Source organism: Nyctereutes procyonoides, unplaced genomic scaffold, assembly GCF_905146905.1.
Source record: "Nyctereutes procyonoides isolate TBG_1078 unplaced genomic scaffold, NYPRO_anot_genome, whole genome shotgun sequence".
Classification (NCBI taxonomy): domain Eukaryota; kingdom Metazoa; phylum Chordata; class Mammalia; order Carnivora; family Canidae; genus Nyctereutes; species Nyctereutes procyonoides.
The window spans coordinates 16,519,694-16,543,449 of NW_026575021.1; the positions used below are offsets into that span (position 1 = coordinate 16,519,694).

At 51.7% G+C, this 23,756-nt stretch overlaps 1 protein-coding gene across 2 annotated transcripts in view; it reads left to right on the forward strand.

The window, feature by feature from the left end:
• Positions 1 to 10,234: 10,234 nt before the first annotated feature.
• CHRNA5 (cholinergic receptor nicotinic alpha 5 subunit) overlaps positions 10,235 to 23,756 on the forward strand; it is a 29,657-nt gene continuing 16,135 nt past the window's right edge. Inside the window, exons 1-2 of one of the 2 annotated variants that reach the window (XM_055341903.1) lie at positions 10,235 to 10,309; positions 11,578 to 11,854. In XM_055341903.1, coding sequence (XP_055197878.1) covers positions 11,848 to 11,854 — 7 coding nt within the window. In that variant the 5' untranslated portion in view covers positions 10,235 to 10,309; positions 11,578 to 11,847. The remainder of the gene's footprint in view (positions 10,310 to 11,577; positions 11,855 to 23,756) is intronic. The other variant, XM_055341919.1, reaches the window with a different exon arrangement.

Consider the following 23,756-nt stretch of genomic DNA (forward strand, 5'->3'; position numbering starts at 1 on the left):
TGCCCCCTGGGTTCCACCCCTCCGCTTAGGTGGGCTCATGGGGTGGTGGTCAGGCCGAGACCCCCGCTCCGTGCTCAGGGGTCCCTCCTCAGGCTGTGGGGGCCCTGGGCGGCTCTATCTGCAGGGACTGGTCTGAGCGGGGCGGGGGGGGGGGGTGCGAGGGCCAGGCCGGAGGAAGAGTGGAACCAGGGAGGACAGCAGAGGAGCTGTGATGAGAGGGCACTCACTGCTCGCATGCCGTCCTCCACCACCAGGTGCCCTGACCCCGTACCGGGGAGCCCCCTGCACCCCGCAGCCCGGCCATGGGTGCTGTGCAGCCCCCTGGGTGCTTGTCAGTCCTGCGGACACACGAGGACCACACGGAGCTCGTGAGACATCCGGGGCGGCTCCCCCGCGGCTGCTGGTCCTGCCTCGGTGTTCTCCGGCCCCTCTGACGTACACCTTCTAAATCCGAGGACCCCGTCACTGTGGGCAGCTGGCCGTGGCCGCCCTGGGGGCTGTGTCATCCCCAGGAACGGGCAGGTGCTGCACAGCTCTTGACAGGGGGACCAGGTCGGCCTCGGTAGTGCCCGTCAGCGGGCTCGGATCGCCCAGTCCGTACGTGACCTGTTCTGTGTTCTGTGTCTGTGTGATGGATGTTGATCCGTTAATCTCATGGCCGACCCTGGACGCACCAGCTTGTCCAGCGCCCAGTGTCCCCCTCTTCCCCCCCATCAGGTAGCACGGCCTTGCCCTCTTGGACCGCGGCGGCAGGGTCAGCAAAGCACAGAGATATGACAAAATGGCACAAACAGGCCGAGAAAAGGAGCTGAAGCAGGCAGCTCCCCAGGCGGCTCAGGTGTCACGGCTGCGTCTACGCGTCCACCGCGACCATGAGGGCACCGTCCGCGGGCGTGGACATGGGTGACCAGCCAGCCTGCAGGTGCAGGAGGTTGATGGAGAAGGGAGCTGGTACATTGACAGGCCTTGCTGGCCCCACCATCAGCCAGCGCGGTCTCATGCCGGGTCTCCCCCCAGTCCGCCTGCAGCACAGCAGCCAGAGGGAGCACCAGCCCTGCCGTCGCCCTGCTCCGTGGACGCCACTCCCCCCACACTGGCCTCCCAGGCCCAGCCCTGGCTGCCTGCACGCCAAGGGAGGGAGGACGGCTTGTTCCTTCTCACAGCCCGCCTCCCATCCCCCTGCCTTCACAGCCCTTCCCTGGTCTCTACCCTGTGGCTCCTCCTCCAAGCCGCCCTCCCCACCGCATGCTTACCCTCGCACGCTTACCCTCCGTCTACACCACTGGGCGCAGGCTTCCAGAGCAGGGACTGGAGCCCCGATACGGGGATTGATGCAACGGAAACGGGCCTGCCCCAGGCTTCACGTACTGAGGAGCGAGTGAATGGCCCTGGTCTGCTGGAGCCACGACCTCAGGTACCCCCTTTCCTCCCAGGTCAGTACCGCTGGTGGGTTTCCTATATTCCGAACCCCCCCCCCGCCCCGCCCTGTCAGCATTTTCCTGAAGTTACAACAACCGTAGGGGCTGTGGGGGAATGAGAGCGTCGTGCATTTTAAGCACCTCTGGAGCAAGTACTCAGATTCCCCCTAATGATGGAAAAATCTCAACATATCTTTTTCCGAAAGATTTATTCATTTTTTTAAAGATTTTTAATGTATTTATTTGAGAGAGAGCACATGGGGGGGGCCGCAGAGGGGGAGGGAGAAGCAGACTCACTGCCGAGCAGGGAGCCCGACGCGGGACTCGATCCCGGGACCCCGAGATTGTGGCCTGAGCTGAAGGCAGACACTTAACCCCCTGAGCCACCCAGGTGCCCTAAGACATTATTTTTAAGTCAGTTCTCCACCCCACGGGGGCCTTGAACTCCCCCACCCCCCGCCCCAGATAAGCATCATCCAGTCCACTAAGCCAGTGCTGGATCCTGCTCACCCTTTTACTGAAATGACTTCACGCTATGGGAAAAGTGAGGGGTGGGGGCCCCTCTACCTGGTTCCTCCTGGTGGCGAGGGCCCAGGTGAGCTCCGACTGACGGCCTCGATCTCTGCCCTGGGCCACCTGCTCACCTGCTCACCTGCTCGGTGGCCTGGATGTAGGATACAGCCCTTCCTCCAGCGCCAGGCGTGGCAGGAGCATGGGGATGGGGGGCGCACGGCTTTAAACCTTGAGTTGATGTCATTTGGGGGGAGTTTTAAAAACTGAACCGTGGGGGAGAAATCCTGTGTTCCGGTGTATGATTTCCTCCAGACTTTTTTCATCAGAAAATAAGCAAGACTCGAATTTCTCCAGTCTAGCACTTTGAAAGGTCAGTGGAAGCACTTGTGTTAACTGCAAAAATATTCCACGTTCTGAAAAAATATCAAAGTAGATTGATTTCTGTTCCTTTTTACTACGTTCCTGGTAATTTTAGGTGTAAGACCTGTCCTCAGGTTAACGTGCAGCTGTGCAGGCGGGAGGACTGTCGTCAGCTCTCTGCTGACGTGCACGCGCTGCACCCGCCGTGGCCGTGGCCATGGCCGGCTGCCTGAGCCTGGGTCAGGGCACAGCTTGGCAGGGCCGAGGGCCAGTGCTGTGAGCGCGGGAGTGTACACGGGGCGGCCCGGCTGCTTCGTAGGTCTGTGGTCTCTGCCCCGTGCAGTGCAGAAGACACGAAGGGTTTTTTTTTTTTTTCTTTTAAAGATTTTGTTTGAGAGCGAGCACGAGCAGGGGAAGGGATGGAGGGAGAAGCAGACTCCCCGCTGAGCGTGGAGCCCCACGCAGGACTCGATCCCATGGCCCTGAGGCCATGACCTGAGCCAAGGTCTAGAGACCCCCAGGCGCCCCAGGTCTGAGTGAATGAGAGAAACAAGTCCAGGAGCTGGAGCAGGTGGGAAGAGCCAGGTGGGGGCTGCAGCGATGGGAGGAAGGAGGAAGGAGCAGGAGAGCAGGACCAGGGCCTCCACCCAGGTCGGCATGACGTCTGCTACCCTCCATTCTGTGCTGGTGGGAAGAGCCCTGTAGAGTGTACGGCCCCTGGGAGGGGACCCACGTCAGACCGCGTGTTCCCCTTTTCCTTCCAGATGGTCTTCATCTGCATCCGTTCTCCGTCTGCCCATCTCCTTGCCCAGCTTCCTACGACCGCGCTTAGAGCAGCCACGTAGGAGTCCTTGGCACCTGTGTCCAAGCCTCCTCGTGTCAGCATCACACATACCGAGATACTCCCCACGCCGAAGTACATAAACGTCCTATACAGAGACCCTAGCTTGAAAGGATCCGTGCACCGTGATATTTATAGCAGCATTTTCAACAATAGCCAAACTGGAAGCAGCCCAATAAAGCTGTGATTTGTATACACGATGGGGTGTTACTCAGCCGTCAAAAATAAGGACATCTTTCCCTTGAAATGGCAGGGAGGGAGCTGGGGAGTATTATGCCGAGTGAAGTAAGTCAGAAAAAGACAGATGCCACATGGTTTCACTCGTATGTGGAATTCAAGATACAAAATAAGCAAAACTGAGAACCCGAGAAACAGACTGAACGCAGAGAACACCGTCCTGGTCACCAGGGAGGAGGTGACGTGGGGGGAACAGGTGATGGAACAGCTGACGGGGAGGAAGGAGGGCACCTGCCCTGCCGAGTACTGGGCGGCGTAGGGACATGCATGACACTGAATGTAATGCCACTGGAAAAAATATAAAAATAATATGCTTGGCATGTATTTTTTAAAGTATTTAAATTAATGCGACTTTAATTCTGTCTTTCAGACTAGTTTTCTTGAATGAATTCAGAATTAGATAAAATGAAGTCGTTACTTTCTTATTTTAGTGACCGCTTTGCCGATACATGATTACGTACCATGCAGTGCGCCCGTTCAGAGCACATGGTTCGGCGGTTGTGGTTTGCTCATGCGGCTACGCAGCCAACACTCCGGCTTCAGAGCGTTGCCATCACCCAAACCAACACTGCGCCCCTTCGCCCGCGCCAAGCCTCCCAGCCTCGAGGGCTCCCTGTCCTGCGGGTTTGCCCCTGGGGACACGTGGGGCGCTGCAGTGCCTGCGCCCGCAGCCTGGCGTCCCCTGTCACCCTAGTGCATGCCGGCAGCCCACGGCCTCCTGGACCAGAAAGCGCCAGGAAGCCTTTGGTTGCTGAGTAACGCCGCGTTGTGATCAGAGAGCACCAGTCGCTCATGGGTTGGTGGCACGAGGGTGGCTTCCTTTGGGGGCTGTTGTGAGCGGCGCTGCTACGTGTCCCGTACTGCGTGGACTCAGGCTCTCACTTCCCTTGGGTGTGTGCCCGTGGAATCGCTGGGTCCTACCTTGGTTTATTTCTAATCCACCTTTGTGCCAGACGTCCGTATCAGTGATTTAGATTTTAAAGACTCTACTCTCCCGTGTTCTCCTAAGAGCCCAGCGTAAGTGGAACCCGGACTGACTCCTGAGGGCACGTGGACTTGTGCGTTACCGCTGAAGCAGGTCTCCTGGTTGGACGGGACTTTTCATTCCCTTCATGTCGGGCGGAAAGACTGTCGGGCGCCTTGCTGCTAACCCTGGGAGGCCAGGCCGCGCCTTTGATTCTGCATCCAGAGCCTTATGTAAGAACATTCTCTGAAAACTCTGAATCCTACAGAGTGGGAGACTCCAGGGTAAATTGTCTCCTGAGTCCTGAGCAATCCAGTAACTTCCTTTTTCTGATGATGAAGCAGTGTGTGCTTACTTTGGAAAATACACAACAGGGTAAATAAACATCGCTCGGGATCTTGCCCTGAGTCTGCCCCCGGGGACCACCCCCCCCCCATGCTGAGGAGGGCTCCGCGCGGATTGGGTGCCTCACGGGCCATCTGTTTAAAAAGTTTTAAAGAAGAAACTAATGTTACATTTTCTCCTCATTTTCCAAAAATATCCTGAAGCCATAGAAAGCCCTCTGTCTCCAGGACAGAATGGAAACCATCGCCCGTGGAGCAGAGGGCGTGGGCTTCTCCGCTTGCAGCCTCTCGCGGCAACCTTACAGAGTGTGGGTTGCGGCCCCTCTGCCTTCCTCACCAAGCTCTCCCCACCTCCTAGCTCAGCCCCCCATCACTTCCGACTTCCCTCCCCAAGAATTCCTAGCAAATTCTGAAACTACCTTGTTTATTTTGTGCCTTCCTCCCTCGCAGTGAGTTCCCTGAAAGCAGGGACATTTCTGTCTTGTCACCTTCCCCCTCCGAGAACTGGGCCCGTGGCCGGAAGGGACAGCGAGAATCGAACTCATGTTTACTTGACATCCAAGACCAAAGGCTAGGAGCTTCCCGCTGTGCCGCCATCGCTGTTACCCCCCAGAGCACGGGAGGGGGGTGCTGGGGGGCGGGGGGCTCAGCTGTGCATCCCACGCCAGCAGGCAAGTTCAGCTCTGGTTCACTGATGGCAAGGTCACATGGAATCAAGGACCAAGATCTCCTTTGGCACGCAGGTGGCCTCATGCATTCTTTAGCTTTCAAAAACCTGAAAACACCTGCAATTCTTCAGGCGCGTTCTAGAAGAGCAAGGAAAGAGTGCATCTCAGGTGAGACAGATGTGGAACTGGATGTTACCAAATGATTTCCAATTTTCAGAGACTTGGATCAGGTGGCCTAGATTAGGTTCAAGATAATCAATTTTCTGGACAATCAATGCCATATATTACTCTAACCCTCAGAGGGAGCTTTTTTGTATTGCTGGAAGATCTCATCTGGTCTTGCTCCTTGTCCATATAAAACACTCGACATCAATTAGTACTGCACAGGAACTGAAGCTGGATGAGAACCCTTGCTAAATCAATTAGACTGGATAATTAGAGCAGATTCCCAAACGTATGAAAGAAACAGCCCCAGTTTGGTTCCATTTAGCCCTCCCTTCCTTAGAAGCTTTATACGCCAGTGTACAAATTACAAATGGAAGCGAAATATACTTAATTTTGAATTTTTTGTATGCTTTTGAGTTTCGGAATTTCATCATATCCCTTGATTGGAGTGGGAATAATGTGGAACAATTAAATTGGCAATCATTTAATCAAATTCTAAGATGGCAGTTCTGCTTGGTGTGCAGCCACGTATTTCTGGAGTATCTGTGGTCTGTACCTGCAGGATAATCTGTCCTTTGAACTTACTTTTGATGTATGTAGCAGTATCTATAAATATCTCTCAGTTCCAGAATAGAAAGTAAGTGACGTGCTGGTTTTATGTTTGATAAGAATACTTAAATTATACCTTTTGCACAGAACATTTACAATTTAATGTCTTGCAGATATTAAAACACAGGCATAAATTTCTTTTGTGAATTTATACTAGTGTGCCATCTATGAAGAAGAGGTCACTTAATGCAATAAATATTTATATATAAATATTGTTGTGTTCACTTAGTACAAATGTTGAGCTTTTACATATTAAGTAATTGCAAATCTGAAGAAATCCATATGTCTTTTTTTACTGTAAAAATTCCCGTTTTAGCTTTACTGAGATAGCACTGACATATAAAAATAGTGTCTAAGATGCACAACTTGATGTTTAATACATGTGCACGTTGTGACATCACTACAGTCAAGCTAATTAACATACCTAGAACCTCCATGTAACTACCACTGTGTGCATTAAGATTTAAATAAGATTTCTCCTTTTGAATTATTTGTTTTAACAGAAAAACTCTTTCACGAGGATTCATCACTCCCAGGTGTAAAATCTTTGGACATTTAGGGGCATGGGTCATTGCACTGCACTTTTAAGTGGAAAAACGGTATCTTTATTTGTAACCAGAGCTGATATTTGTCCAGGATATGTGATAACGTGCTCTGTAGCGAATTGCCATTTCCTTGTTCACTTGTGTTTTTTCTCTTGGTGATTGGGTCTGTGACCTTGCAGTATATATATATGCTATTATTAAAATCCAGTGAGACAGCTCACTTATATATATGGTTTATATTTTTGTGATATGTGATTTTATGCACTACTACTTAGCTATTACAGTCTAGTAAAAATATGGCCAATTAATTTTCTTTCTTAAAGCTCTGTACATTAAAATATGTCTGCCCTTTTACATTTTGATTACAGTCATTGAAATAGCCCCTTAAAAAGGACCTTTCATTCTTATACTATTTCCTTTGAAGGACTGAATTTTAATACCCTATCAATACTTGCTTTTTTTTTTTTGCTTTAATCTGTGAAAATGCATTTAATTTCAGCAGTGAAAATTGACAGCATCCATTTTTATCTTTAATTAACTTTTCAGTTTGGCTTTCCTCTTAAAGGCTCACAGCAGAATTTATCACCAAACTACAATGGAAATGCTGAATGGGAGATTCGAGAATCCGCCTGGCTCTGCATTTAGCTCAGTTGACCCCATTATGAGAAAGGAAGTGAACAACGTGGGTATCCGAGACGATTCATTCGGCCAGTCGGAGTGGAGGACGGGCACCAGCTGCCCTCGCTGGAGGGTCCCGCGAGGGAGCAGGTGGGAGAACAAACGCCCCCTAAAGGGGAAGGCTGCCACCTACCACCCGCCCTGTGGCCGAGCCTCCGCGGGCTTCCTCCTCTGCCTCCGGGTTTTAAGGCCGCACTTAAATAAGACGAAATCAGAGGAGGAGACTCTTAACTCTGGGGAAGGAACAGGGGGCCGCAGGGGAGTGGGACGGCGAGTGGGGTGGGCATGGAGGAGGGCCGTGATGGGAGGGGCGCGGGGTGTCCTGTGCAGCTGACCAATCACTCAACTAACAATGCACTAGATGTTAATTCTATGATTTTAAGTTAGGAAAGGACAAGATGAGTGGTGGGCCCGGCCCCCTGCCCGCTCGCCAGCTCGGGACGTCGGCGGCCTGCGCCTGCCCGGCGCTCGCTTCCTCCTCCCGGGAGCCCTCCGAGCATCTGCCGTGACCGCGCAGCGCGCCCAGGTGAGGAGCGCAGGCGCGGCCGCCCCCTCGGGAGCCGGGAGCCCGCGCGGGGGGAGGCTGTGGGCCGCAGGGGTGGTTACAGACGCGCCGCGCTGGAGGCAGGGCCAGGTGCCCGCGCGGCGGGACACGGGCTGCTCGGTCCCTGGAAGCAGTGACGGGGGTGGGGGGAGGCCGCGCGTCACCTGCAGGGGCAGGGGGCGGGCCCGGAGGTGTCGGGAAGCCCGGGAGGCCCCTGAGGGGCGGGGGGGGGGGGCACGAGCCCCCGGAGTGCCCGAGGGCGCGGGGTGGCCACGGCTGGGGCCCGGGGCGCGCGGCCGCCCTGCGCTTCGGGCACCTGCTGGCGGTGCCGCCGCGGGTCCCGCGAGTGTCCACCGCCCGCGGGCCGCACTGAGGTCCCTGGGGTGTTGGCCTGGATTGTAGGTGCCCCCGCAAGCGGCCCCGGCGGCCCTGCCCCCGCTGCGCCGCTGTCCTCGGGGGGCGCCCGGGGCGCGGGTGCAGGAGCCGCCGTCCTGCTGGCGGGGGCGGAGGGGACGGGGACGGGGGACGGGGGGACGGAGCCCCGAGGCCCGGGAGCCGCGCAAGTCAAGCAGCCGCCAGCCCGCGCCCCTCCAGTCCCGTCCCTGCCCCGCTGCACGCGGACGGCCGCGCCTCGAGTCTGCACCCGGCTTCGGGGCGGGGAGGCGGGGCTGCGCGCTCGGGGGGGGGGGGGGGGTGCGGACGAGCCTGCCGCTCTGCCCCGCGCTCCCTGCTAACCCGCTGTGCTCCTTCGGGCCCACGGAGCTTCCTCCTAACGAGGAACAGAGGCCGTGACGCGGTCGGCCCGGGGCGGGGGGGCCGCTCCTTACGGAGGTCACGGGGGGCACACGGGGGGGCGGCTGTGGGTCGGTGCCGAGGCCACTGCATGTCCTCCGTCGGGCTCCGGAAGGAGGGTCCGGCTGCACCCCCAGCTCCCCCGCGTGGCTTCAGGGACGGGGAGCGGGCGGGAGGCGAGCCCCCTGCCACGTTCTTGGGGGGCAGTTCTCGTGCGGACGCGGAATAACCTCCTCCCGTCCGTCCGCACCCCCGCGCTGAGCGCGGCGCGGATGTTCATAGGGACCCGCCCAGGCAGCCGGAGGCCAGCAAGGCCGGCGGCGGGGCGCCCGGGGCCTCGTGCTGCCGGGATTGGCCGTCGGGCCGCGGGCCTGGGGCCACTCCGGGGCGGGGCCGTTCCGGGGCGGGGCCGCTCGGGGCGGGGCTCTAGCGCTAAGGTCGCTTCTAAACAGAGCAAGGCCCAAGGCGGGCGGGAAGGTGGAGGCGGGGCTACGCGCCGGCGGGGCGGGAGCGGGGGCGGGGGCGGGGCCAGGCGCGAGCCTCCCCTCGCGCTGGGAGCCGGCGGGAACGCTGTGGGCCGAGGCGGAGGCGGGGCTACGCGCCGGCGGGGCGGGAGCGGGGGCGGGGGCGGGGCCAGGCGCGAGCCTCCCCTCGCGCTGGGAGCCGGCGGGAACGCTGTGGGCCGAGGCGGAGGCGGGGCTACGCGCCGGCGGGGCGGGGCCGGGGCGGGGCCGGGGCGGGGCTAGGCGCGAGCCTCCACTCGCGCCCAGAGCCGCGGGAGCCGTGTGGGCCGAGGTGGCAGCGCCCGCAGCACCCCGCAGCACTCCGCAGCAGCCCCCAGCAAACCCCCAGCACCCCGCAGCAGCCCCCAGCACCCCGCAGCACCCCCCAGCACCCCGCAGCACTCCCCAGCAACCCCCCAGCACCCCCCCAGCACCCCGCAGCACCCCCCAGCACCCCGCAGCAGCCCCCAGCAACCCCCCAGCACCCTGCAGCAGCCCCCAGCACCCCGCAGCACTCCCCAGCAACCCCCCAGCACCCTGCAGCAGCCCCCAGCACCCCGCAGCACTCCCCAGCAACCCCCCAGCACCCCGCAGCAGCCCCCAGCACCCCGCAGCACCCCCCAGCACCCCGCAGCACCCCCCAGCACCCCGCAGCAGCCCCCAGCACCCCCCAGCAGCCCCGCAGCACTCCCCAGCAGCCCCCCAGCACCCCGCAGCAGCCCCCAGCACCCCGCAGCAGCACCCCCAGCACCCCGCAGCAGCCCCCAGCACCCCGCAGCAGCAGCCCCCAGCACCCCGCAGCAGCCCCCACCACTCCCCAGCAGCCCCGCAGCAGCCCCCAGCAGCCCCGCGGCACCGCGCAGCAGCCCCCAGCAGCCCCCAGCAGCCCGCAGCAGCGTCCGTCCCGCGTGGGCTCCCCCGTTCCGGCCCCGTCCGTCTGGAGCCGCCTTCCCTCCCGCGCGGCCGCCGTGAGCCCCAGCCTGCCTTCCGCGCGGGGCCAGGCGATGTCGGCGCGGGGGTCCGGGCCGGGGGTCCTCGGCCTCGGGCCCCGCCCGCTGCGCCTCCTCCTCCTCCTCAGGCTGGTCGCGGGGCGCTGGGGCCCAGCCTGCGCGGGGGGCGCGCCTGGAGGTGAGGCTGGGGGGGAGCAGCCCCTGCGTTCGCCCTGGGAGTACCGGGCGGGGGCGTGGGGCGGCGGGGGGGCTCAGACGGGGCGGGGGCAGGGGCACGGGCGGCCGGGGGCGCGGGGGGGGGGGTCAGGGAGTGGGAGTCACGGGGGGGGGGACGCAGAGAGGCCAGGGGGCACGCGGCAGGAGTCGCAGGGCGGCAAGGGGAGCAGACAGGTCAGGGAGCTGGGGGTGCAGACAGATCAGGCCGGGGTCGCGGGCGTGTGTGGGGGGGCGCAAAGAGGTCAGGGGGTGCGGGGCAGCCGGGGTCGCGGGCGGGTCGGGGAGTGGGTGGGGGTGGGGCGCAGGGGGCGCACAGAGGTCAGGGGGTGCGGGGCGGCCGGGGTCGCGGGCGGGTCGGGGAGCGGGTGGGGGTGGGGCGCAGGGGGCGCACAGAGGTCAGGGGGTGCGGGGCGGCCGGGGTCGCGGGCGGGTCGGGGAGCGGGTGGGGGTGGGGCGCAGGGGGCGCACAGAGGTCAGGGGGTGCGGGGCGGCCGGGGTCGCGGGCGGGTCAGGGAGCGGATTCACTGGGGGGGAGGGGGGAGGAGCGGGTGCAGACAAGTCAGGGGGCGCGTGGCGGCTGGGCGGCCTGGAGGCTGGTGTCGGGCCCCAGCTCGGGTTCGCAGGGAACTCGGGGCGCAGAGGCAGCCGTTCAGTACGCGGTCCGGGGCGAGCGAGGTGCAGCCGTGAGTTCGGCGGCCACGGGGGTCGCTGCTGCGGCCCCGCCACCCTGGGGCCTGCGGGGTGGGGGGGGGAGGCCGCGTGGACGCCGCCGCAGCTCCGGGGTCCTGGGCACAGGCACCCAGCGGGGCGGCCCCGTGCGGGCGCAGGACCTGCGGGGCTGAGGCTGCGCGTGGGGACCTTGGGGAGCCTCCCGGCCGGGTGGGGAGCGCCCTGCATCCCCAGCTCCCCCCTCCGCAGGACGCTGCTGGCCTTTCAGCCTCCGGGCGGGCGCTGAGGTGTTTTGCGCAGGAATAGAAAGAACAGAAGAAAATGCTCAGTGGGCCTCACTTCCCAGGGCTTTAGGAAATGTCAGAGTCGCTCCCCTCAGCGTCTTGGGGAGAAATGCTACCATTTCTGGAGAAGCTGTGACAGGTGAAGGTGAGAGCCGGAGTTCCCAGCAGAAGTTCAGCCTCCGTGGGTGAAGTTTCCTAGAGAGGAGACGTGTTCAGGTGTGGGAAGAATCTCCCCCGCCTCCCCTTAAGCTTTGTCAACAATGATTTCTGACTCCAGAAGCGATGATCTTGACACTGGAGTTCTTTGTTGCGGAGCGCACTGCGGAAGGAGCCCCGAGGGAAATCACAGGGAGGTGACTTCGACATTTAGAGAAAGTCCTGTGCTGAGCATGCCCCGGTCATAACCAGAGGAAAGGACTGATGCTCAGGGCCCCACGAACCTGGGTTCGGGGGACTCCGGGGCGTCATCTTCACCTGGACAAGTGGTTGGTCGGCTTCCGTTGCAGCACTGGGGTTACCTGAGTCCTCTCCAGAATTAGGTAGTGAAATGCCAGGTGAGAGCCATCGTTTCCTGCACCTTTTGCTGAAAGTGGAGCTTTTCTCCTGTTTTAATACAGAACATTGTATACTCAAGCCGTGAATGGGGTCCGCAGCCTGCATCCCGCGTGGTGCTGGGCGCTGTCCAGGCAGGGCCGATCCATCTCCTTTCTGACCCACGTTACTTAGCAAGTACCTCTCAAAAACATCACGTTCTACTACGTTTATGTTTTCTCTTTGTCCCACGCGAGCTCCTTAAGAACTGGGATTTTTTTTTTTCAATTTTATTTTCAGTATAGCGAGGAGCCCCGTAGATGTTGCAGAGGGATGGACCAGGCAGTAAGCTCTCTCTGTACATTACTTTGCTCATCTGTAGAATGAGGGTTCGTTAATGGCTCCCCACCCCAGCTCTAAAACTTCCAAGAGTCTGTGTGCTCTTAGTGATTGTTTGGAGAACAAAGTGATGTTAAATGGATGATGGAATTGCACACTTGCTCCTAAATGGTGATGGGATTTGTGGGGTGGCTTACAGTACTGTCTGGAGACCTGCCACTAACTTGCCGTTTCCTTGGGCATTAGCTTGACCTCGCTTTATTTCTCCCTCTTTAAAATGAGAGGGTGACAGTAGATGTTTAGGTCCCATCAGCCAAAATCTACATTTTGCTATTTTCATATTTACCTTAGAATTTCAATAATCACTGTTTCTTTTTTTTAAATTTTTAAAAAATATTTTATTTATTCATTCACGAGAGACACACACACAGAGAGAGGCAGAGACCCAGGCAGAGGGGACCTCCAGGGAACCTGACGTGGGACTCGATCCCAGGTCCCCAGGACCACACCCTGGACTGAAGGCGGCACCAAACCACTGAGCCACCCGGGCTGCCCCGTAATCACTGTTTCTTACGGTTTTCTGTGAACCAATCCTCAGGAAACCAAAAGTCTAGTCTGCCAACAGCTGTATGTTCATGGGTGATGGAAAATTGAAGAATTTGAAGGAAAATTGCAGAATTTGAAAAGTGGTTCAAGAGGCAATTTTGTCTGTATTGAATTAGTGGGGCACTGGGCTGGCTCAGCCGGGAGAGCATGTGATTCTTAATCTCAGGGTCATGAGTTCGAGCCCCACAGTTGGGGTGTAGAGATTACTAAAAATAAAGTAAGAACTAAAAAAAAAAAGAATAATTAGTATATTAAGATAATACAAGCCTTTTTAACCAACCTGACCATGACTGGGACAGTGATTTATGGAAATCAGTCATCACTCACTTATATTTCTTAGCTATGTGACATTTTAAGTGGTTGAAACTTTATTTTTAGTATATATAGTAATAGATCTATCATTAAAAGGGAACTAAAATAACTATTTATGGAAAGTGAGAGCTGTGAAAGATTTTTTTCTCTTCAACTTTAATTATTTTCATTTTCATTAACATTTGCAGAAGCTAACAGGAATACCCTCGTGGTGGCTGTCATCTCTGCTTTTGTGATGACATTGAGAAGAGTCTCTAGGTGCCTCAGTTCCTCAGGCAAACCTCTCATATTATTTGAAATGGAACATTATTTTGGTTTCCTTGCAAATACTAAATATGCTCTATGAGCTAGGCTGTGAGCACCTGGCAGGTACGGTTCTTGGGTGCATTTCCTGATGCACCTGACTTAATGTAGACTATCAATGGCACTTCGAAAGGTTCCCAGTCATTTATTTGTCAGAATAGGGGTTTTTTTTTTTCAACGTATAATCTACAAATTAGATCTAGCAAGTAATTTTTTTGTAATTAGGATATGAATTTTTAGTACAGCAATTTCAGTACAGAACATTTTTCTTCTAATACTATTATTCTTCTCCCTTAAGAATTGGAATTAATTTTTTCAGATGTAATTTTAAGTTTAATATTAAATAAGCATGTCTTGACAGTATGAGTTAGCAAATATTGGGATAGCTTTTGATAAAAGTTTATGACTTGTTTGTTTAGAAGTCTAAACAGACTCTCCAGAACACCAGAGGTATAGTTTTATAATGACAGGAGGATAGAAGAGATTATTTCAATGATCCCTTTCTGCTAAAATTTTAATCTAAATGGTCTGTTTCCATTTTGGGGAAGCAGGATATTGTTTCTACTAACTGAGTTTAATTCAGAGACCTTATGCTTTCTTCTTAAGTAGATTTATAAAGTAAAGCCTTTTACTAGTAAAAAGAGCAATTAAATATGAATATTTGTTTTTTTTAAATTTTATTTGTTCATGTATGATAGTCACAGAGAGAGAGAGACAGAGACAGAGACACAGGCAGAGGGAGAAGCAGGCTCCATGCACCGGGAGCCCGATATGGGATTCGATCCCGGGTCTCCAGGATCGCGCCCTGGGCCAAAGGCAGGCGCCAAACCGCTGCGCCACCCAGGGATCCCCAAATATGAATATTTGAATCTGACAAAAAGGACAGCATGAAACTTTTTTTTTTTTTGAGGCGTGTAATGTAATATGCTTTGACAGTCACATAAATATCTGCACCGAAGTGTGATAGGGGCTTTAATTAGAAAACAGTCACAGAGGAAAGTGTGCTCAGTTTTCTACCAAACATTCCCTCCACCTGTGGGCCTGAGAGCCGTGGTTCTCGCTCACGGAGACGGGGTGCCCTGTAGTCCTGCGGGGGCTGCTTATGTGCCCACTTTCACGGACCCTGGAGCATGGGTACGCACGCTCTGCATTGCTACTTCCATACTATAACCTCTCGTTTTTCCCTTTTGAAAAGGATATTCTTCTGCTAGCAGGAATTTACGTGTTTAATGCAAAAAAAAAAAAAAGGAAGAAAGAGGAACGCGCACACTCCTACAGCAGTACGTGTGAGTGCTGGCTGCCACACTAACCACGGATGTTACTGCGTCCAGAGTTTTCTGTCTGCGTGTCTGCTCCTTTGCTACGTGCAGGCTTTCTAGTAGTGTCAGATTCAGAAAATTATGGCCAAGACCCGTGTCAGGGAGCTTACCACCAATGTTTCTTCCACGAGTTACATGGTTTTGGATCTTATGTTCAAGTCTTTAAAGCATTTTGAGTTTATTTTTGTGCGTGGCGTGAGAAAGTGGCGTGGTTTCATTCTTCTGCCTGTGGCTGTCCGTTTTCCTGACACCATTTATTAAAGAGCCTGTCCTTTCCTCCTTGGGTATTCTTGGCTCCTTTGTCATCAATTCGCTGACCGTAGAAGCATGGGTTTATTTCTGAGCTCTCTACTCTGGTCCCGGATCCATGGGGCTGGTTTCGTGCCAGGACTGTACTGTTTCAGTGACTATAGATTTGCGACACGGTTTGGAACCAGGGAGCAGGATAACCTCCAGCTTAGTTCTTCTTTCTCAAGGTTGTGTTGGCTCTTCTGAGTTTTTATGGTTCTGAACAAAGTTTAGGATTATTTGTTCTGTTTTTTTGAAAAATAACATTGGGATATTGACAGGGATTGCATTGAATCTGCATATTACTTGGGGGTAGTATGGACATTTTAACAATATTCTTTTAATCCTGAGCATCTTTCTATTTATATCTCTTTTTTTTAATTTTTTTTTATTTTTTTATTTATTTATGATCGTCACACAGAGAGAGAGAGAGGCAGAGACACAGGCAGAGGGAGAAGCAGGCTCCATGCACCGGGAGCCCGACGTGGGATTCGATCCCGGGTCTCCAGGATTGCGCCCTGGGTCAAAGGCAGGCGCCAAACCGCTGCGCCACCCAGGGATCCCAATTTCTTTTTTTTTAAAACTATTGTTTAATTTATTCATGAGAGAGAGAGGCAGAGACACAGGCAGAGGGAGAAGCAGGCTCCACGCAGGGAGCCCAATGCGGGACTCGATCCCGGGACCCCAGGGTCACGCCCTGGGCCGAAGGGAGATGCTCAACCACTGAGCCACCCAGGCGTCCCAGTTTCTTTAATGTCTTGGAGTTCTCGATATACAGGTGTTTCATCCCCTTGATCAAATTCATTCTTAGGTATTCATTTCAAGGCAATTGTAAATGGGACTTTTTAAAAACCTTCTCTTCCCGATGGTTTACTATTAGTATATAGAAATGCAGCAGGTTTTTTGTGTGTTGATTTGGTATCCTGTGGCTTTACTGATTTTGTTTATTCTTACAATTTTTTTGGTGGAGTGTTTCAAGTTTCTATATGTAGCATCATGTCATCTGGAAGTAGTGACATTTTTACTTCTTCTTTACCAATGTAGATACCTCTTATTTCTTATTCTTGCTTCACTGCTCTGGCTAGGACTCCAGTCTGTGTTGGATAAAAGTGGTGAGAGTGGGGCATCCCTGTCTGTCCCTGGCCTGAGGAACGGCTCTCAGCTTCTCACCGTTGATTGTGCTCTTAGCCGTGGGCCGTACGGCCTTTACTACGTTGAGGCAGATTTCCTCGGTGTCCACTTTGTTACGAGACTTTATCGTGAGTGGATATTGGAGTTGGTCAAGTGCTCTTCTGCATCTATTGCGAGGATCCTATGATTTTTATCCTTCATTTTGTTAACTGGTGTATAACACAGACTGGTTTGTGGATTTTAAAGCATCCTTTCATCCCTGGGAGAAATCCCCCTCTATCGCGTTGAATGACCCTTTTGGTGTATTGATTTGGTTTGCTAATATACAGTTGAGGATTATTGCATCTGTGTTGATCAGGGATAGTGGCCCGTAATTCTCTTTTCTGTGGCATCCTTGTGTGGTTTTGGTTTCAGGGTAATGCCGGCCTCGTAGAATGAGTTTGAACGTGTTTTTTCCTCCTCTATATTTTGGAAGAATTTGAGAAGGATTGATATTAATTCTTCTTTGAATGTTTGATAGAATTCACCAGTATTTTTTTTTTTGGAAAGGAATTAAGTCTTTTTTTTCTTTTTTTTAAGATTTTATTTATTTACTTGAGACAGAGGGAGAAGCAGACTCACTGCTGAGCAGGGAGCCCAATGCTGTACCCAATCCCAGGACCTCGAGATCACGGCCTGAGCAGAAGGCAGGCAATTCAGTGACTGAGGCACCCAGGCACCCACGAGAGGAATGAGGTATTAATTTAAAAAATAGACCATTACTAGGAAAGGTATAAAACATTACAAAGAAATAAGGAAAATAAATGCACTGGCATTGCACACATAGTTTTTTATCTTTGTTATTTTCCAAGGAAAAGTTGTGGTATGACTATTGAGATATAATTTTTCTGAAGGTCATATCCACATGTTTGTCATGTTTTCTCAGCTCTGATCAGCGCTGTGTTGTCCACATACCTGCTCGCCTTAGCTCAGTTGTGAAAACGTCCTCCTTTTGGTCACAGACTATCAAGATGTCATTTATGCACCAGACAACTCACCTATTTAAAGTACATGATCCAGTGATTTTTAGTATATTTAGGCTAGTGTGACTATCACCAAAATTGATGTTTGAACATTATCTCCACGCCCCCCCCCCCGCCCAGCCCCTACCAGGCAACCACCAACCTACTTTTATGCATCTCTAGATTTGTCTCTTCTGGATAGTTCATGTAGGTGGAATCATAATTTACAGTCTTTGTGACTGGCTTCCTTTACTTAGCATAATATTTAAAAGGTACATCCATGTTCTAGCATGAGTCATTAATTCATTTTATTTTATTTATTTTTTAAGATTTTATTTATTTATTCATGATTTATTCATTTATTCATGAAAGACACAGAGAGAGAGAGAGAGGCAGAGACACAGGCAGAGGGAGAAGGACCCCATGCAGGGAGCCTGACGTGGGACTCGATCCCGGGACCTCAGGATCAGGCCCTGGGCTGAAGGCAGGCGCTAAACTGCTGAGCCACCCAGGGATCCCCTCATTTTTTTTAATAAATTAATTTTTATTGGTGTTCAGTTTACCAACATACAGAATAACACCCAGTGCTCATCCCGTCAAGTGTCCCCCTCAGTGCCTGTCACCCATTCACCCCCACCCCCCGCCCTCCTCCCCCTCCACCACCCCTAGTTCATTTCCCAGAGTTAGAAGTCTTTATGCTCTGTCTCCCTTTCTGATATTTCCCACACATTTCTTCTCCCTTCCCTTATATTCCCTTTCACTACTATTCATATTCCCCAAATGAATGAGAACATACACTGTTTGTCCTTCTCCGATTGACTTACTTCACTCAGCATAATACCCTCCAGTTCCATCCACGTTGAAGCAAATGGTGGGTATTTGTCGTTTCTAATGGCTGAGTAATATTCCATTGTATACATAAACCACATCTTCTTTATCCATTCATCTTTCGATGGACACCGAGGCTCCTTCCACAGTTTGGCTATTGTGGACATGGCTGCTAGAAACATCGGGGTGCAGGTGTCCCGGCGTTTCATTGCATCTGAATCTTTGGGGTAAATCCCCAACAGTGCAATTGCTGGGTCGTAGGGCAGGTCTATTTTTAATTCTTTGAGGAACCTCCACACAGTTTTCCAGAGTGGCTGCACCAGTTCACATTCCCACCAACAGTGTAAGAGGGTTCCCTTTTCTCCGCATCCTCTCCAACATTTGTGGTTTCCTGCCTTGTTAATTTTCCCCATTCTCACTGGTGTGAGGTGGTATCTCATTGTGGTTTTGATTTGTATTTCCCTGATGGCAAGTGATGCAGAGCATTTTCTCATGTGCATGTTGGCCATGTCTATGTCTTCCTCTGTGAGATTTCTCTTCATGTCTTTTGCCCATTTCATGATTGGATTGTTTGTTTCTTTGCTGTTGAGTTTAATAAGTTCTTTATAGATTTTGGAAACTAGCCCTTTATCTGATGTGTTATTTGCAAATATCTTCTCCCATTCTGTAGGTTGTCTTTGAGTTTTGTTGACTGTATCCTTTGCTGTGCAAAAGCTTCTTATCTTGATGAAGTCCCAATAGTTCATTTTTGCTTTTGTTTCTTTTGCTTTCGTGGATGTATCTTGCAAGAAGTTACTGTGGCCAAGTTCAAAAAGGGTGTTGCCTGTGTTCTCCTCTAGCATTTTGATGGAATCTTGTCTCACATTTAGATCTTTCATCCATTTTGAGTTTATCTTTGTGTATGGTGCAAGAGAGTGGTCTAGTTTCATTCTTCTGCATGTGGATGTCCAATTTTCCCAGCACCATTTATTGAAGAGACTGTCTTTCTTCCAGTGGATCGTCTTTCCTCCTTTATCGAATATTAGTTGACCATAAAGTTCAGGGTCCACTTCTGGGTTCTCTATTCTGTTCCATTGATCTATGTGTCTGTTTTTGTGCCAGTACCACACTGTCTTGATGACCACAGCTTTGTAGTACAACCTGAAATCTGGCATTGTGATGCCCCAGATATGGTTTTCTTTTTTAAAATTCCCCTGGCTATTCGGGGTCTTTTCTGATTCCACACAAATCTTAAAATAATTTGTTCTAAGTCTCTGAAGAAAGTCCATGGTATTTTGATAGGGATTGCATTAACGTGTAAATTGCCCTGGGTAACATTGACATTTTCACAATATTAATTCTGCCAATCCATGAGCATGGAATATTTTTCCATCTCTTTGTGTCTTCCTCAATTTCTTTCAGAAGTGTTCTATAGTTTTTAGGGTATAGATCCTTTACCTCTTTGGTTAGGTTTATTCCTAGGTATCTTATGCTTTTGGGTGCAATTGTAAATGGGATTGACTCCTTAATTTCTCTTTCTTCAGTCTCATTGTTAGTGTATAGAAATGCCATTGATTTCTGGGCATTGATTTTGTATCCTGCCACGCTACCAAATTGCTGTATGAGTTCTAGCAATCTTGGGGTGGAGGCTTTTGGGTTTTCTATGTAGAGTATCATGTCATCGGCGAAGAGGGAGAGTTTGACTTCTTCTTTGCCAATTTGAATGCCTTTAATGTCTTTTTGTTGTCTGATTGCTGAGGCTAGGACTTCCAATACTATGTTGAATAGCAGTGGTGAGAGTGGACATCCCTGTCTGGTTCCTGATCTTAGGGGAAAGGCTCCCAGTGCTTCCCCATTGAGAATGATATTTGCTGTGGGCTTTTCGTAGATGGCTTTTAAGATGTCAAGGAAAGTTCCCTCTATCCCTACACTCTGAAGAGTTTTGATCAGGAATGGATGCTGTATTTTGTCAAATGCTTTCTCTGCATCTAATGAGAGGATCATATGGTTCTTGGTTTTTCTCTTGCTGATATGATGAATCACATTGATTGTTTTACGAGTGTTGAACCAGCCTTGTGTCCCGGGGATAAATCCTACTTGGTCATGGTGAATAATTTTCTTAATGTGTTGTTGGATCCTATTGGCTAGAATCTTGTTGAGAATTTTTGCATCCATGTTCATCAGGGATATTGGTCTGTAATTCTCCTTTTTGGTGGGGTCTTTGTCTGGTTTTGGAATTAAGGTGATGCTGGCCTCATAGAACGAATTTGGAAGTACTCCATCTCTTTCTATCTTTCCAAACAGCTTTAGTAGAATAGGTATGATTTCTTCTTTAAAAGTTTGATAGAATTCCCCTGGGAAGCCATCTGGCCCTGGACTCTTGTGTCTTGGGAGGTTTTTGATGACTTCTTCAATTTCCTCCCTGGTTATTGGCCTGTTCAGGTTTTCTATTTCTTCCTGCTCCAGTTTTGGTAGTTTGTGGCTTTCCAGGAATGCGTCCATTTCTTCTAGATTGCCTAATTTATTGGCGTAGAGCTGTTCATAATATGTTTTTAAAATCGTTTGTATTTCCTTGGTGTTGGTAGTGATCTCTCCTTTCTCATTCATGATTTTATTAATTTGAGTCTTCTCTCTCTTCTTTTTAATAAGGTTGGCTAATGGTTTATCTATCTTATTAATTCTTTCAAAGAACCAACTCCTGGTTCTATTGATCTGTTCCACAGTTCTTCTGGTCTCAATTTCGTTGAGTTCTGCTCGAATTTTAATTAACTCTCTTCTTCTGCTGGGCGTCGGGTCGATTTGCTGCTTCTTCTCTAGCTCCTTTATGTGTAAGGTTAGCTTTTGTATTTGGTTCTTTCCAGTTTTTGAATGGATGCTTGTATTGCGATGTATTTCCCCCTCAGGACTGCTTTTGCTGCATCCCAAAGATTTTGAACAGTTGTATCTTCATTCTCATTAGTTTCCATGAATCTTTTTAATTCTTCCTTAATTTCCTGGTTGACCCTTTTATCTTTTAGCAGGATGGTCCTTAACCTCCACGTGTTTGAGGTCCTTCCAAACTTCTTCTTGTGATTGAGTTCTAATTTCAAGGCGTTATGGACTGAGAATATGCAGGGGACGATCCCAATCTTTTGGTATCGGTTCAGACCCGATTTGTGACCCAGTATGTGGTCTATTCTGGAGAAAGTTCCATGTGCACTTGAGAAGAATGTGTATTCAGTTGAGTTTGGATGTAAAGTTCTGTAGATATCTGTGAAATCCATCTGGTCCAGTGTATCATTTAAAGCTCTCGTTTCTTTGGAGATGTTGTGCTTAGAAGACCTGTCGAGGGTAGAAAGAGCTAGATTGAAGTCACCAAGTATAAGTGTATTATTATCTAAGTATTTCTTCACTTTGGTTAATAATTCACTTATGTATTTGGCAGCTCCCACATTCGGGGCATATATATTGAGGATTGTTAAGTCCTCTTGCTGGATAGATCCTTTAAGTATGAGATAGTGTCCCTCTTCGTCTCTCACTACTGTCTTCGGGGTAAATTTTAGTTTATCTGATATAAGGATGGCTACCCCTGCTTTCTTTTGAGAACCATTTGAATGGTAAATGGTTCTCCAACCTTTTATTTTCAGGTTGTAGGTGTCCTTCTGTCTAAAATGAGTCTCTTGTAGACAGCAAATAGATGGGTCCTGCTTTTTTATCCAGTCTGAAACCCTGCGCCTTTTGATGGGGTCATTAAGCCCGTTCACGTTCAGAGTTACTATTGACAGATATGAGTTTAGTGTCATCATGATATCTATTTAGTCCTTGTTTTTGTGGATTGTTCCACTGAACTTCTTCTTAAAGGGGAATTTTAAGAGTCCCCCTTAAAATTTCTTGCAGAGCTGGTTTGGAGGTCACATATTCTTTCAGTTCCTGCCTGTCTTGGAAGCTCTTTATCTCTCCTTCCATTTTGAATGAGAGCCTTGCTGGATAAAGTATTCTTGGTTGCATGTTCTTCTCATTTAGGACCCTGAATATATCCTGCCAGCCCTTTCTGGCCTGCCAGGTCTCTGTGGAGAGGTCTGCTGTTACCCTAATATTCCTCCCCATGAAAGTCAGGGACTTCTTGTCTCTTGCTGCTTTAAGGATCTTCTCTTTATCTTTGGAATTTGCAAGCTTCACTATTAGATGTCGAGGTGTTGAACGGTTTTTATTGATTTTAGGGGGGGATCTCTCTATTTCCTGGATCTGAATGCCTGTTTCCCTTCCCAGATTGGGAAAGTTTTCAGCTAGGATTTGTTCAAATACATATTCTGGCCCTCTGTCCCTTTCGGCGCCCTCGGGAACCCCAATTAAACGTAGGTTTTTCTTCCTTAGGCTGTCATTTATTTCCCTTAATCTGTCTCATGGTCTTTTAATTGTCTGTCTCTTTTTTCCTCAGTTTCCCTCTTTGCCATTAACTTGTCTTCTATGTCACTCACTCGTTCTTCCACCTCGTTAACCCTCGTCGTTAGGACTTCTAGTTTGGATTGCATCTCATTCAATTGATTTTTAATTTCTGCCTGATTGGATCTAAATTCTGCAGTCATGAAGTCTCGTGAGTCCTTAATGCTTTTTTCTAGAGCCACCAGTAGCTGTATAATAGTGCTTCTGAATTGGCTTTCTGACATTGAATTGTAATGCAGATTTTGTAACTCTGTGGGAGAGAGGGCTGTTTCTGATTCTTTCTTTTGAGGTGAGGTTTTCCTTCTAGTCATTTTGCTCAGTGCAGAGTGGCCAAAAACAAGTTGTATTGGGAAAAGGAGAGAAAGAGAGAGAAGGAAAGAAAAGAGAAAAAGAAAAAAGAAAAAGAAGAAAAAAAAGGAAAAAAGAGAAGAAAAAGAAAGAAAGGTGAAAAAAAAGAGGGAGGTGGGGGAAGCAATCAGAAATCAAAAAGAAAAGAAAAAAGAAAAAAAACGAAAAAAACACGGGGGAGTATCTTCTGAATCTGTAGACTTTAAGTCCCTTGACTTCCCCTGGAACTGGTCCGTCCAGCTGGTCTTCCTGGGGAGGGTCCTGCTGTGCTGATTTTCAGGTGTTAGCACTTGGGGGAGCTGCTCTGCCCCTGCCTGCTGCAGGGCTCAGCGGGGGTTGTTTACCCCGTGAGGCCCCAGGAGGAACAGCCGCAGTGGCGGGGCCAGCTCTGCAGCCCTGGAGTCAGCCCCCGCAGGAACTACTGGGCTCTCAGTCTGCAGGGCCTGGAGGCTCCGGGGCGGGGCCGCTGATCTGCTCAGCTCGGGGCAGGAGCGTCCTCGCTGTCCTGGGCCCTCCCGGCCTCTGCCTGTCCCGGGGGAGGCCGGATCCTGGGCTGTGTCCCGGCGCCCTGTGCTCCGGGGCCTGCGCTGGTGGATTCGCGCTCCCGCCCCGCAGCCCCCTCCGCGGAGCCGCCGCCCGAGCCCCTCCGAGCTGCTCCGGGCCCGCCGTGCGCGCTGCAGCCCTTAGGGAGCTCGGCGCACTCTCCCGGGGCGCAGGTGTCTGTTAGTGTCCCCGGGAGCCCGAGGGCATCCCCGCCCTCCTGGGTCCTGCTCCACCTCCCTGCGAGCCCCTTTCCGCCCGCCGGGAAGGTTGGTGCAGCTCCTGCTCCTCCGGGACGGGGCTCTCCTGTCCTGGGGACACTCGCCCCGGCCTCAGCCCGGCTCCTCGCGGGGCCCCTCCCCCTCGGAGGCCTTTTGTTCCTTTATTTCTTTTTCCCCGTCTTCCTACCTTGATAGAAGCGCGAACTCTTCTCACTGTAGCGTTCCAGCTGGTCTCTCTTTACATCTCAGGCCGAATTCGTAGATTTTCAGGATGATTTGAAGGTTATC